Source organism: Akebia trifoliata, chromosome 2 (genome assembly GCF_017979445.1).
Source record: "Akebia trifoliata isolate Shusen 1 chromosome 2, ASM1797944v1, whole genome shotgun sequence".
Classification (NCBI taxonomy): Eukaryota; Viridiplantae; Streptophyta; class Magnoliopsida; order Ranunculales; family Lardizabalaceae; genus Akebia; species Akebia trifoliata.
In genome coordinates, this window is record NC_141376.1 from 20,843,332 (window position 1) to 20,855,746 (window position 12,415).

General features: G+C 34.0%; 1 protein-coding gene across 9 annotated transcripts in view; it reads right to left on the reverse strand.

Moving 5' to 3' along the window:
• The window catches only part of LOC147409894 (uncharacterized), a 45,407-nt gene extending 33,619 nt beyond the window's left edge, over window positions 1-11,788 (reverse strand). For 6 of the 9 annotated variants that reach the window (XR_015175463.1, XR_015175460.1, XR_015175459.1 and 3 more), the window contains exons 1-13: window positions 10,964-11,788; window positions 7,694-8,019; window positions 7,297-7,574; window positions 7,025-7,210; window positions 6,191-6,327; window positions 5,970-6,089; window positions 5,357-5,468; window positions 4,318-4,400; window positions 3,227-3,278; window positions 2,218-2,864; window positions 1,953-2,044; window positions 1,680-1,739; window positions 695-781 (exon numbers count right to left, since the gene is read on the reverse strand). Coding sequence is in view for 1 of the 9 variants with exons in the window: in XM_086431993.1 (XP_086288119.1) it covers window positions 707-781; window positions 1,680-1,695 (91 nt within the window). In the remaining 8 variants the exon portion in view is untranslated. The remainder of the gene's footprint in view (window positions 1-694; window positions 782-1,679; window positions 1,740-1,952; window positions 2,045-2,217; window positions 2,865-3,226; window positions 3,279-4,317; window positions 4,401-5,356; window positions 5,469-5,969; window positions 6,090-6,190; window positions 6,328-7,024; window positions 7,211-7,296; window positions 7,575-7,693; window positions 8,020-10,963) is intronic. The other 3 variants (XR_015175462.1, XM_086431994.1, XM_086431993.1) reach the window with 2 other exon arrangements.
• Between the last annotated feature and the right edge of the window lie 627 nt (window positions 11,789-12,415).

Sequence of the window (12,415 nt, forward strand, 5' to 3'; positions counted from 1 at the left end):
AATTATGTGCCTACCTTAATGTCCTCTATCTTTCTCAAAAGGTAGTTGTTCAAAATGAAGAAATAAAGATACAGCAAGCTAAATCCAAAGGAACGATTAATTTTGAAAAAACACTTATTGTGTCCGTTTCTCTTATGAAATTTAGCCCAATTGAAGATTTGGTTATAATTAAAGTCCTGATGAATGCACGTAGTTTTGGAACTCGGTCGAGTACGCGGCCGATGTGGCAAGGTCACAGAGCCATATATGGACACACAGGAAAATATGTGCAATTCTTCGCCCTTGCCACATATGCTTCGTACCAAAACCATGTGCATTCATCATTATTCTTATAATTATTATTCAAAATGAAGAAATAAAGGTACAACAAGCGGAATCCTAAGGAACCAAAAATATATATCAGAGAACTCTAAGTTGCAACTAAAAGGATCGAGCATGGTAGAGCAGACCCAACAATCATTTCCACCTAAGCTATGATGCCAGGAAAATTAAAACGGAGAGAGAAGGAGAGATTCAAATGAAAAAAAATATTTAATAAACTAAGAAACAATTACCAAATCGTATGAACATGAAACAGATTTAAGAACCATTTTGGACTAAACTAAACTAGAGACAAAGTTCAATGATTTATATATGGAGGTAAAATATAATTATTGCAGAATGCAAAATAAATTAGGAAAAAGTTGAGACATACCAAATAACCCCAAGAGACCATAAGTTGGCAGCATGGTTGGCTGTTGTTCACACACCAACATTTCAAGAGCCAGGTACAAAGGAGTACCTGAAAAAATGCACCAGGTTCAGTACTAGCTGGCTTAAAAGCACCAAGAACCCATGAACCAATGAATTATCTATAAAATGATAATCCTTGGGCAGTTTGGAGACACTTAAAAAGAGTGCATAGGAAAATATGGATTTTGCATACCAAAAAAGGCTTCAATACTGAAATATGTACCGGCTTTGAACGTTGAAGAGTATAATGCAAATAGATGCTAAATTTAAAGATGTATGCATCATGAGCATGTGCAAGTAATCAGTTGGAGATGTCATGAGGACATCAACCATTAAGTTGACTATGGAAGGCAGATTTTCCAAGGAACTAATTGTGCACAATAAGATAAAGTAAAAGAAACTTGCATATGACAAAGTTAATATTAGGGTGACCTTTTATACAATGCAAGACAACAGTGTTTGTTTACATTGCAAGGGCAAATAAAAAATTGCAAAGTTGTACCATAGACAGAAACATATAAATGAGCAACAACTCGCGAGATAGTTTTACATTGGTCACTCAACAATAATTGTGGCTAGATAGGTATATAAGCAGCTAAGTGGACGCCCTGTACAATCATTAAAGCTACAATTTAATGAAAGCTGTGATATTTATAGAAAAGTGAAATATAGAAATATAATAATAAATTATAAAATCATAACCACTTTATCATTGTCGTTAATAAAAGAACTTGTGTTTTATATTGAAGGTTTACTATATTAAGAACATAACAAATCAATATTTTACATAATGAATGCCAAAGATGAAGACCAAGGATTGCATAAACCATTCAAAAGTATGTTTTAAGCAACATTTGAGTTTTTTCCTAGAGGCTCACCATGTAGGGCTTCCCAAAATTGCACTACACCTTACTAAAATCCAAATGAGACATTTATTACAGAGATACCTTCCCGTTTCACCATTTATCACACTATTCCACGAGACCCCAACCAATTGCTCTTGCAACCTTTACAAAAGATGTAAAATGAACAAATTATAAAGAACCATATATTAAAGAAAACTAAAAACCCATCATAATAACACATATAGATAAATTTAGACTTTTAGTCCTTTTATGCATACATAAAGAATATAATGACAGAGTAATTAGAAAAATGCCCCTAATGAATTGACTATAGCAATCAATATAACACTAGGTATTACAAGGGACAAGCCATACCCCCGTTGTAGATCAAGCAGTTCAAAAGGCTATAGATGAAAGGTAATCCCGAGAACTGTTCTGTCGATCAATTCCTCATGATTCTCCTAAAGCTGGATATGTAAAAGGATAAAGAAAATATTAATGCTTTTGATGAGATATGGAATTTTCTTTTTTCCCTTCATATATGTTCAACTCTCTTACTAAACAAAAAGAGAAAAAAAATGATCAAGGTTGAATGAAACTTACATTGGTAACAAAAACAACACAAACAAAACACAGGTACCTTGAATAAGCAAAATGAACATTGGAGAGTTACTGCACACCTGTTCCAAGATCAAAAGGCTTCTTGGTTGGCCATTTTGTGGACTAACATGGCTGAGTACATGAAGAAAATTAGGCAAATAACCAAAAAAAGAACGAAAAAGAAAACAGTAAGCTCTTTCCTTAGAATCTAAAAAAGGAGCAATTAGTGTCCATCCAAACAAATTCGGATAAATTTAACAAGGAAGGTAATAAACTAGCGTCAATTGATCAAAGAACTAATTTGTAGACGTTTCAACCTAGGTCGGAAGTCAAAAACTGATAAATAACAAATTTATTCTAACAGGCAAGTTTAGAAATAGAGAAACAATAAACCATACCTCCAAAGCCCTTTAAAACAAACCTAACGAAAAACAACATCAATTTTCTTAGAAAAAGGAGTGTAACAATGCAAAAAAAGACAATTTTGAAATTCAACAAAATACGGAGATTTAAAATTTCTGAAACATTCGAGCTTACCAACTAGATATGTCCTCCGGAGGAAAATAGGAAATGCACTCTCCTTCACGATGCACCGTTGCAAAAGGACCAACACAAGCATGCCAAAGCTCCATGTGAAAACACAAAATATATCAAAACCACCATGATTCTATCAGTAATGACAATAGGCTGCACACCAAGAAAAAAAAAGAATAATGCATTCTAAATTTAAAACACACACATACACACACACGCACACACATACACACACAGAAATAGATAATAAAAATTGTCATTGCATGAGATTATCAATATGAATTCAAAAATTAAAGAGACTACTTCAGAAGCATTCTAATAACCATATAGCAGAAATAATTAGAAGCTTCTCTAATATATTTCTTTATTATTTGATCTTACCTACGATGATGAGGTTGATTGAGATTAAAAGTATGGAAGAATCAAAAGAAAAATGGTTATACAAATTCTTATGTATGAAAATTCAAAAAAAAAAATAGCCGTCATCAATTGCTAAAAACATCTTCAAACAATACCTTCTGAGATTCAAAACCAACCATCTCCCTTCTCTATATGCAATGACAATAGCTGCATACAAGAAAAGAGTCAAGTAATGGATTTCAAAATACTTGTCACACGAGATTATCACTGAGCATTTCAATATCGAAGAAGGATTGCAACATTTAATCTTATATATCATGCTTCAATATCAAGTTTACGTTTAGTAAGGTCATTTTAATTGATAAAAAGAAGATTAGTTTAATTTTTAGTGTTGATTGAGATCATAAATAACTAAGAGTTTGTGTAGTATATGTTTTTACACTACAAAGTTGACCCCAATCCATTGTTAATGCATTCATACAATTCATTTAAGACCGATAGACATGGCTTTAGACAAAAATGAATTGATGAACAAGATTCATTCAATCAATCCCAATGTTTTAGGCAAGGATTTGATGATGATGATGACAATGATGACGACGACAACGACCAGGGACAACGACAATAACGATGATGATGACGAATGATGATAACCAATGAAGATCACAGACGAGTATCATCATCAATCAAGGACCTATCCCAAAGATTTGGGGTCACTAAACAAATCTTGTTTTTTTATCAAAGTCTGTTAAGAGCCATATCCTTTTGTTATTTAAAATGAGTTCTTAAAACACTTAGGGTAGAAAATAATTATAAAAAAATATGAGAATCCCTGATTCTACTAGCCTTCAATCTACGGTTTCGATTAGTTTATGAGATTCTAGATTCCAACAAAACAAACTATTCTCGAGTTATTCAACTTCCCTAATAAAAAAAATAGAAAACTAGCCCTCGATGGATCTCATTGTACCAGACATAACATATCCTTTGATCTTTACTCATCATCTCTACAAATTCCTCCACCTCGAACAAAACTCGAAAGACTATAATTGAAAATTAACTTTATTAAAAAAAAAACATAAATTTATGGATAAATTTACATGGGATTATTACAGGTTGAAATTTCGAAAAAGTTCAACTTTTTTTTTATTGGTGATCAATTCCAATAAGAACCATGAATTTCACTAAGTTGTAAAATTATAAACAGAGTTAAAAGAAATAACATCAACGAGAGTAAGAATCAAACCTTATCTCTCTCAAAAGATTTTGGTTATTAATATCATGGATCGACCAATCCAAACCTCTTTCTCCTTCGCCTCTCACTCATATCTACTTCACCAATATACTTGTAATTAGGTTCCAATCCAAAAACTTAACCTAGTTACTTGAATACAGAAAATAAAGTAATGAAAACTTGGAAACTCTCCATGTTACAAAAATCAAAGAAAATTGCGAAATGAGTTTGAGAAGAACATTTCAGCTTTAATAAAACTAAATTAGATTCAGTGGATTATCACTGAGCATTCCAAAATCGAAACACAGAAATTGTGAAGAGAACAATCGACAAAAAAGATTGGCAAAAGCAAAAAAGGAAATTGTGATATTTGAAAACAATAATTCAATTTTATAGTAGGAAAAAAATGAACATCTTGCACAAAATAAGTTCTTTAGAAAATAGGCGAACTAAGAAAATGCACGTCTAGAGTAACAACCATGGTCTTGTTAACTAATAGATAGGGAGCTACAATTGCATCTAATAAACCACCACAATAAAAAATAAATAAAATAAAAAATGACGAAAACAGAAAAGAAAGAAAGAAATAAAGAAATGCATTGATCCCAATATTTTGTTGAACTTAAGCTAAATATATAAAACATAATCGAAAGAGATATCTTTCAAACAAGTGGGCATGGGTGTACCCACCTAATCAAAATCAAAAACCCCAATTCGTTTACCTTCTTTCCGAAATTGATTAGAGTCTGGTCTAAAATGGAACCGAAACGATAAGAACCAGAACCATTAGGTTTTATCTTTTGGAAAAACACAGGTACCTCATATCGATAAGAAACTACAACACTAGTGTAAAAACAAATGGCTAACCAGTTTAATTAGGATGTGATAAATAATTTAAGAATTGGAGTGGTATGAGTAAAATTTGGGGTGCTAATAGCAGCTCTCAAGAAAATTTACAAAACATTGTTAAGCATGTCATCTACTTTGCAATAAAACATTGGATAATTCCATGATCTAGAACAATATAAGGACTTTTTTTACAAATGGATACCATTTTTTCCAGAGTTGAACACAAGATCCTGTAAACTGTCACCAACCACCACCTTAATAGGTTCATTGTCAGGAATAGGTTCTGACTTCTTGTATGGCTTCAAACTGCCATCCTGCAAGTACTCAAGTCAGAAAACTATTGATGCAACAGCAGCACATCATATACCAAAGAGTCCAACTAGCCTTACAACTAAGTAAGGATTTCACCCTTACTAAGGGTCCTTGGGCTCAACTTGTGGTTGTGACCTCCAAAACCATGATCCGATGCTTCCAGGTTTGTAGAGGACTAAATTCTATGAACTTCGAAAAAATAAAATTTCAAAAAAAAGTTATTTTTCACCGTATAATTTTAAATTTGGGAGTTAGGTGGAAGATCGGTAGCCATCCATTTTCGAAACCTCGGATCAAGTCCAAAAGTGTTTTTTTTTTTTTTGAAAATTCTTTTTTTGGATGAGTTTTTCCATGAAATGTAGGGGGCTGTGTTGTTGGATTGCCAATGTGGTAATCCATTTGAGCAAAACGACTCTTGGTAAGGATTAAAATCAATCTTAGTTAGTAAAAAAAAATCTTAGTGTATACCAAATGATTGGCAATGAAAGAACTAGAAGCATCACCATGTATTCCTTCAACCAAGCTGTGATATGATCCGGTTCCAAATTTGGTTTAAGGTATTTCTGGCCATCATTGTTTTGAATGACAATGAGTGGCACCTGATCGTCTTTTAGGCCAAAATACTGTTCATGCAAACCAATAACAAACCTCGTTATAACGATACTAAGTGACATATATACCAATATAAGACATGTATATTGAATAAAAATAAAATAGAAATTACCTGGAAACACCTTGATTGGCCTCAAGATCACCCACTAGAAAGCATGCACCCTTTCCTTTGTATTGCTCAGCAACATCATGGAATTTCGATTTCAAAGCATCAGCAAGATCACTGCTGAAGTTTAAAAAGAGCATGGCCTATCCCATTGCGAAATTGCCATTACAAAGAATATTTTTATCAGTAAAGCCATTTAAAGGGGGGACTAGGACAAAATACATCCCAGAAATGCATCAATTGATCAATCAACAAATACTAAATGTTACACGAGAACAAGTTTTAGCTTCCAGTGAAACCACAATGAAGGACTTGACATCAATGCAGCAATAAAAAACAGGAACATCTATTGGACCTTGCTCTTATGGTAAGTCTTATATCCAAAAAGGGAACAATTACAGAAAATTGGAACCAGTAAAGAGGTGTAAAATGTTAACAGAAGGAACCATAAGATGAGTAAAGAAATGTTTATTTAAAATAGGTATTTCCATGTTTAGATTGATTGCATAATCAAAAGCAGGTGATTTAAATGTTCTTGGGCAAGGTGTTTCCTTCTATAGAAGAAGGATATTGACGCTTCAAGAAAACAAATTAGCGCTTCTTATTTCCCAATCCAACAGCATTCATCAATAAGTACAACATGTACAGCATTCAACAATAAGTACAACATGTACATGGACTGAGAGGAAAGAAAACATTCAAAAAAGTGGGTTTCAATTCGACAACTAAATAAGGCATTTACCTTGAAAGTCGTGCATGGGTAGCATAACACTCAAAATTAGCATCTGATACATCAAAACATAGACATGCAATCTTATATTTGTGAAGATCCTATGGTACCTGCGAATCAACGATGAGTTCATCAAATGGCTTGAGCAACCTGACTGTAGGCCCACTCACTGCATCCCCTCATGGAAGTAGTTTAACATCCAATGTATGACCAAAATCATAGTCCGAACGCAATTTCTCAGCCAAAATTGTGAATTTCTGAAATTTCTCACCAGAAAACTCTGGGAACAGACCTACCTAAAAATTTCCAACTTGTTCAGCATTCGCACTTCGTAGAATACAAGAGGAGAAATAATACTAAAGGTAAGTAAAGAAACACTTACAATTAATATCTTATTGTCACTGATAAGATTACCAGCATCTTCTGCAGATTTTATTTCAGCTGATGCGGGACCAACTTGTTTCTTCAAATATTCAACTTACCTTCAGTATCCCGAGGACCTTTGTAGTCTTGAACATTCTTTCCTCCATTTCCTATAATCTTAAGTGTGGGGAAACCCTTAATATCAAACTCTCTTGCAAGTTCTTTGTTTACTTACTCATTGGCACCAACTTTTGTAATAGTGTCATGGCTACTCAACAGAGATGCGGCTTTCTCATACTAAAAAATAAAAGTACACATTTAAGAAGAAAAAAAAAATCTGTCAGGCAACATAAGAGTAAGTCTGGCCTTACTAACCAAGTAAGATTTCAAATCCTACAAAGAGATGTTGAGCTCACCTTGTGGCATCCAAAAACATGATCCGATGCCATAGGGATGTAGAGGACAAAATTCTATGCACTCCAAAAAAATCTTGTTTTTCATCATTGAATTTTAATTTTAAATTTGGGAGTTCAGTGAGATCCATTTGAAATCTAAGAGGGCTGTGGTGTTGATTGCCAATTTGGTAATCCATTTGAGCTCAATGACTCCTAGTTAAGAAAGGTATTACTCCATCCTTAATCATCTAAAAGAGCTTGGTTAGTAAAGCACGTATAAAAAATCCTGAGTTGAACCTAGCAACATGAAAGTTACCTCAGGAGCAAGCTTCTTACAATGCCCACACCTGTCAAAGTAGGTGAAAGAAATAAATCAGAATCAGCAAAATAGATAGTTTCAACAAACGTTTGTAGTAGTACAAGTTCTACAATAGAACTGGGATAGCCATTCAGCATTGTATTGCAAATAGATTTAACAATATTCCAATCCAAATTATGAAAAGTGATAACAGAGTATAACAGCTACAGATATCCATCCTTTTTTTTTTCTTTTGATAGGCAAGTGGGTGAAGGTGGGTCTTGAAACCAGTCTGTGGCATTACAACTAGCAGGTATCTGACACCATTCGGAACAAGCAAAAGATTATTAAATCTACTCAGTGTTGTCCTACAATACCCTCACATAAATACTGAACAATTTGGTTCTGTGGTTTTTCTTAGAATCATAAGAGCAAAGATTTTCTTAATGAAATGGATTTGGGTGGGGATGGTGTGTGTGTGTGTGTGTGCACGTGGGCGTGGGCTTGTGGGGTGCAGGGTGGGGGGGTTTGTGAGGTGGTGGTGCAGTAGGAAGTAATCCTAACATGTTAAGAAACCCATAAACTTCATAATTCGAGCACTTATTCTTTAGTCGAAGGTAGCATCTTCACAAATCATCCATCCTTGAACAATTAATAATGCCCAACAGGTATCTTACACCTTTAGAACAAGCAGAAGATTTGAATGTTAATTTATTCACCATGTTGTCCAACGGTACTCTGACATGCACAAACAATTTGCTCAGTAGTTTTTTCTTATAATGAAGTAAGCAAAAGATATTCTTACTGACAAGAAAGAAAAATGAGGGTCAGTTCAAGCATATATCCCTTATTCCTAATGGTTCATATCATACTGCAATTATCAAGTTCATCATTAGGATCCACAAGTCCGCTCCAATGGATGAAGAAAGGCCATAGTTAAAATAGGAAAGAAAAAAAAGATCACTATATTTGAGATTTTGGATTAATAGCAAAGGAGGAACTGAGGCCCCATTTGAATATCTCAACACCAGGCAAATGGCCTACAATTTAATGTATCATAGGGTCCATGAATGGAGAGTATGAACTAAGACTTCGACCACAACTAAATGATGGAAGGTCAAGTTATTTATGCGTTTTTTATCCCAGCTGTTGGAATAGGTTTTAATCTAACGATTAGGATAAGTTCTCACGCATAGATAGACAAGGTGCCTTTTAGTATTGCCATTAAATAAGGATCCAACTAAAAATTGTGCATTTAGCTGCAGCAATAAAGTATGGATTCCATGGATGGGCTTCTTCACATTCTTGGACAAGGATGGAAAGTGGACTTATCCTTCAATGGGCTGATCCACAAAACAGTAGTTGGAACTAGGAAACAAGGCTATTCTGTGGACAATTGTGAATAGTGTTTTCCTCATTACTTATTCTACTTCCAACCAAACAAGAGATAGGTCCTTATCCTAATATCATATAAAATAGCTAACGTGGAAGCCAGACACAGCCGGAGCACTTCAAGAATATCTACAAACACAGAGTACTCTGCAATGGTGTATGATACCAAAAGTTCAGAGTTTATGTGATTCAAGAAGTTTCATAAGCCCAATAAAAAACAAAGATCAGCTTATCCCCCATCATTTGAAAGGCAACCACAAAGTCAGCAAGTCCACCCAAACGAAGTTTTGGCATGTAAATCAAGTCTTACAACATAAAACAGGAAAGAATGTGCAGCAGGCACTTCACAAAGGGAGATACATCAAAACTACCTGGATTAAGTATGGTTCTAAATCTTGTCCGAGACGGAGATGACTACCCCGAATCATCTCAGTATCGTCCAACAAGAAGTTGGATAGACAAGGCATCTTAATTGTGCGGAATTTCACGAAATGACTCGGACAAGATTTTGAAAATCTCGGCCGAGTTAACCAGGATTTTGTATAATTTAATTAAAATAATTAATTCTTTTAGAATTTAAACACATATTATCTAAATAAAATATTATTTTATGACTAAACATCTTCAAATCTAATTTATTTTATAAAAAAAAATCTATAATAAATATATATAAAATATACATGAATAAATAATTATTAACCGAGTTAAAGGGTTTATCTCATACGATACGAGTTGAATCATCCGAGACAACTCGATCTCATTCATGACGTCAAAACCAAGTTTTCAAACCATGGGATCAAGTGCAACTAATAATCTAAATTTAATGAAAATCCTAAGGTCATCTTTTCTACAACAAATCCTTACCCTGTAGTTCTGCGTAGTGCAACAAAACATAGTATGATCAAAGTTCTATCACTAATCTTCTCCAGTAAATCATTAGTCCAATTCATCTTAGGTATCAATTGATGAATTTAAAATCCACATGAGACATTTTATTACAAACCAATAAATGTGCTGGAATTACATGTTAAGGATACCTCAGCAAACACTCCATAATACTAGGGGGGGTCCCAATCCCAAATAAATAGAACAAGTAAGATCAGATGGCCACAAAACGTGAATTTGATAATTATGATGATGAAGACAACAACAACAATGATGAATGGTGAGGTTCATCATCATCTATCCCAAAGTTTTGAGGTCACTATTTTGTTTTTTAATTAAAATGTCTATGAAGTGCCATATCCTTTTGTTATTTAAAATGAGTTCTTATACACTTAGGGTAGAAAATCAATAAAAAGCGAGTTGGTCTCTCTCTCTCTCTCTCTCTCTCTCTCTCTCTCTCTCTCTCTCTCTCTCTCTCTCTCTCTCTCTCTCTCTCTGTTTCTACGAGGTTTCAATCTAGGGTTTTTCAAATAGTTTATGAAATTTCAGGGTTCCAACAAAACAAATCATTTTAAGGCTCTTGAACATCCCTCATAAAAGAAATGAAGTATTATAATAAGGTAAGTTTACATCCATAAGGATTATTATAATTTCACGAATTTGTAAAATTATAAACAGAGTTAGAAGATATAACTCAACAAGAGTGAAAATCAAACCTTATCTCTCTCAGAAGATTTTAGTTATTAATGCCCTCAAGTCTATCAACCAATCCAGAGCAACATGATCAACAAATATCTTTCTCCTTCTGCTCTCACTCATCTCTACTTGACCAATATAGTTATAACTAGGTTTCAATCCAGAGACTTAACCAAAATTACACGAATGCAGAAGATAAAGTACTGAAACTTGGAAATTTTCCAGTCTATCAACCAATGCAGAACAACATGATCAACAAATATCTTTCTCCTTCTGCTCTCACTCATCTCTACTCGACCAATATAGTTATAATTAGGTTTCAATCCAGAGACTTAACCAAAATTACTCAAGTACTGAAACTTGGAAATTCTCCACCTTACAAAAATCAAAGAAGCTTTAATAAATACTAAATTAGATTCAGTGGAACTGAAATTGAAGAAACTCAATGATCGATGAGAGGAGAGAGAAGGAGCTCGAAAGACATGAAGTAATCGACGAAGCATGGACAGCCATGGGGAAGAAATTCCCTCGATGGATCTCACTGTACTGAATCAATCTTTACACTCATCTCTGCAAATTCCTCCAACTCGAACGAAAACCCTAGAAATGCTCAAAAAACTCAATAAGACAAAATGGAGTCGAGGTCATCTCTCTATAACCCTTATTTTAACACTTAGCCTTCACTTCTCGTCTCTGAAACTCCTCAGAAACCTTCGTGCTGGAGAAATCTTGAATCAGAACTCCTCTATAAGACAAAATGGAGTCGAGGTCATCTCTCTCTCTCTCTCTCTCAGTTTTCGTAGAATGAGACCATATTATCTAACGGTCACATTTCCAAAGTTTTAAACTGGTAGAGACATTTCTCCGTTACGCCTCAATCCTAAACGGTCATTTTTAAATTGTCCAACGGAACAATGGATCGTCCGATTTATTAAATCCAACGGCTGGGGTTGGACCAGACCCATTAGCTTCTACGATTTGAGTCAATCGAAGAAACTCAATTTTAAGAAAACCAATTGACCCGCCTAGTTCTACCATTTCAACTGGATTAACCAGGGTTAACTTCCTAACTAATGGAAAATATTCAAACATGATAAGATTTTAATTAATGGGTCCAAATGAGGGGTGTCAATGGGTCGGTTCCAATTCGATTCCTAAGGAACTAGAACTATAACAATTATATTTATTTTGATTCCGATTCTCGTTCCGATTCCAATTCCTAGTACCAGTCTCGAATCGGGTTCCAAAATAAATGAAATTAGAACCAGAACTACCAATAGACATGGGTATCCATTAGTTCTAGTTATCAAGAATCAAATGAGAAAAAAAAAACTTAATTATTATAAAACTTTTTTACTTTCAAAAAATTAACATATGAACTTGGTTATAATTTGTTATATTAATGATTTTTTTTAAAAAGAAAAATTTAGCTTAATTAAAAGTAATAAATCTTTCGAAGATATAACTCAGTT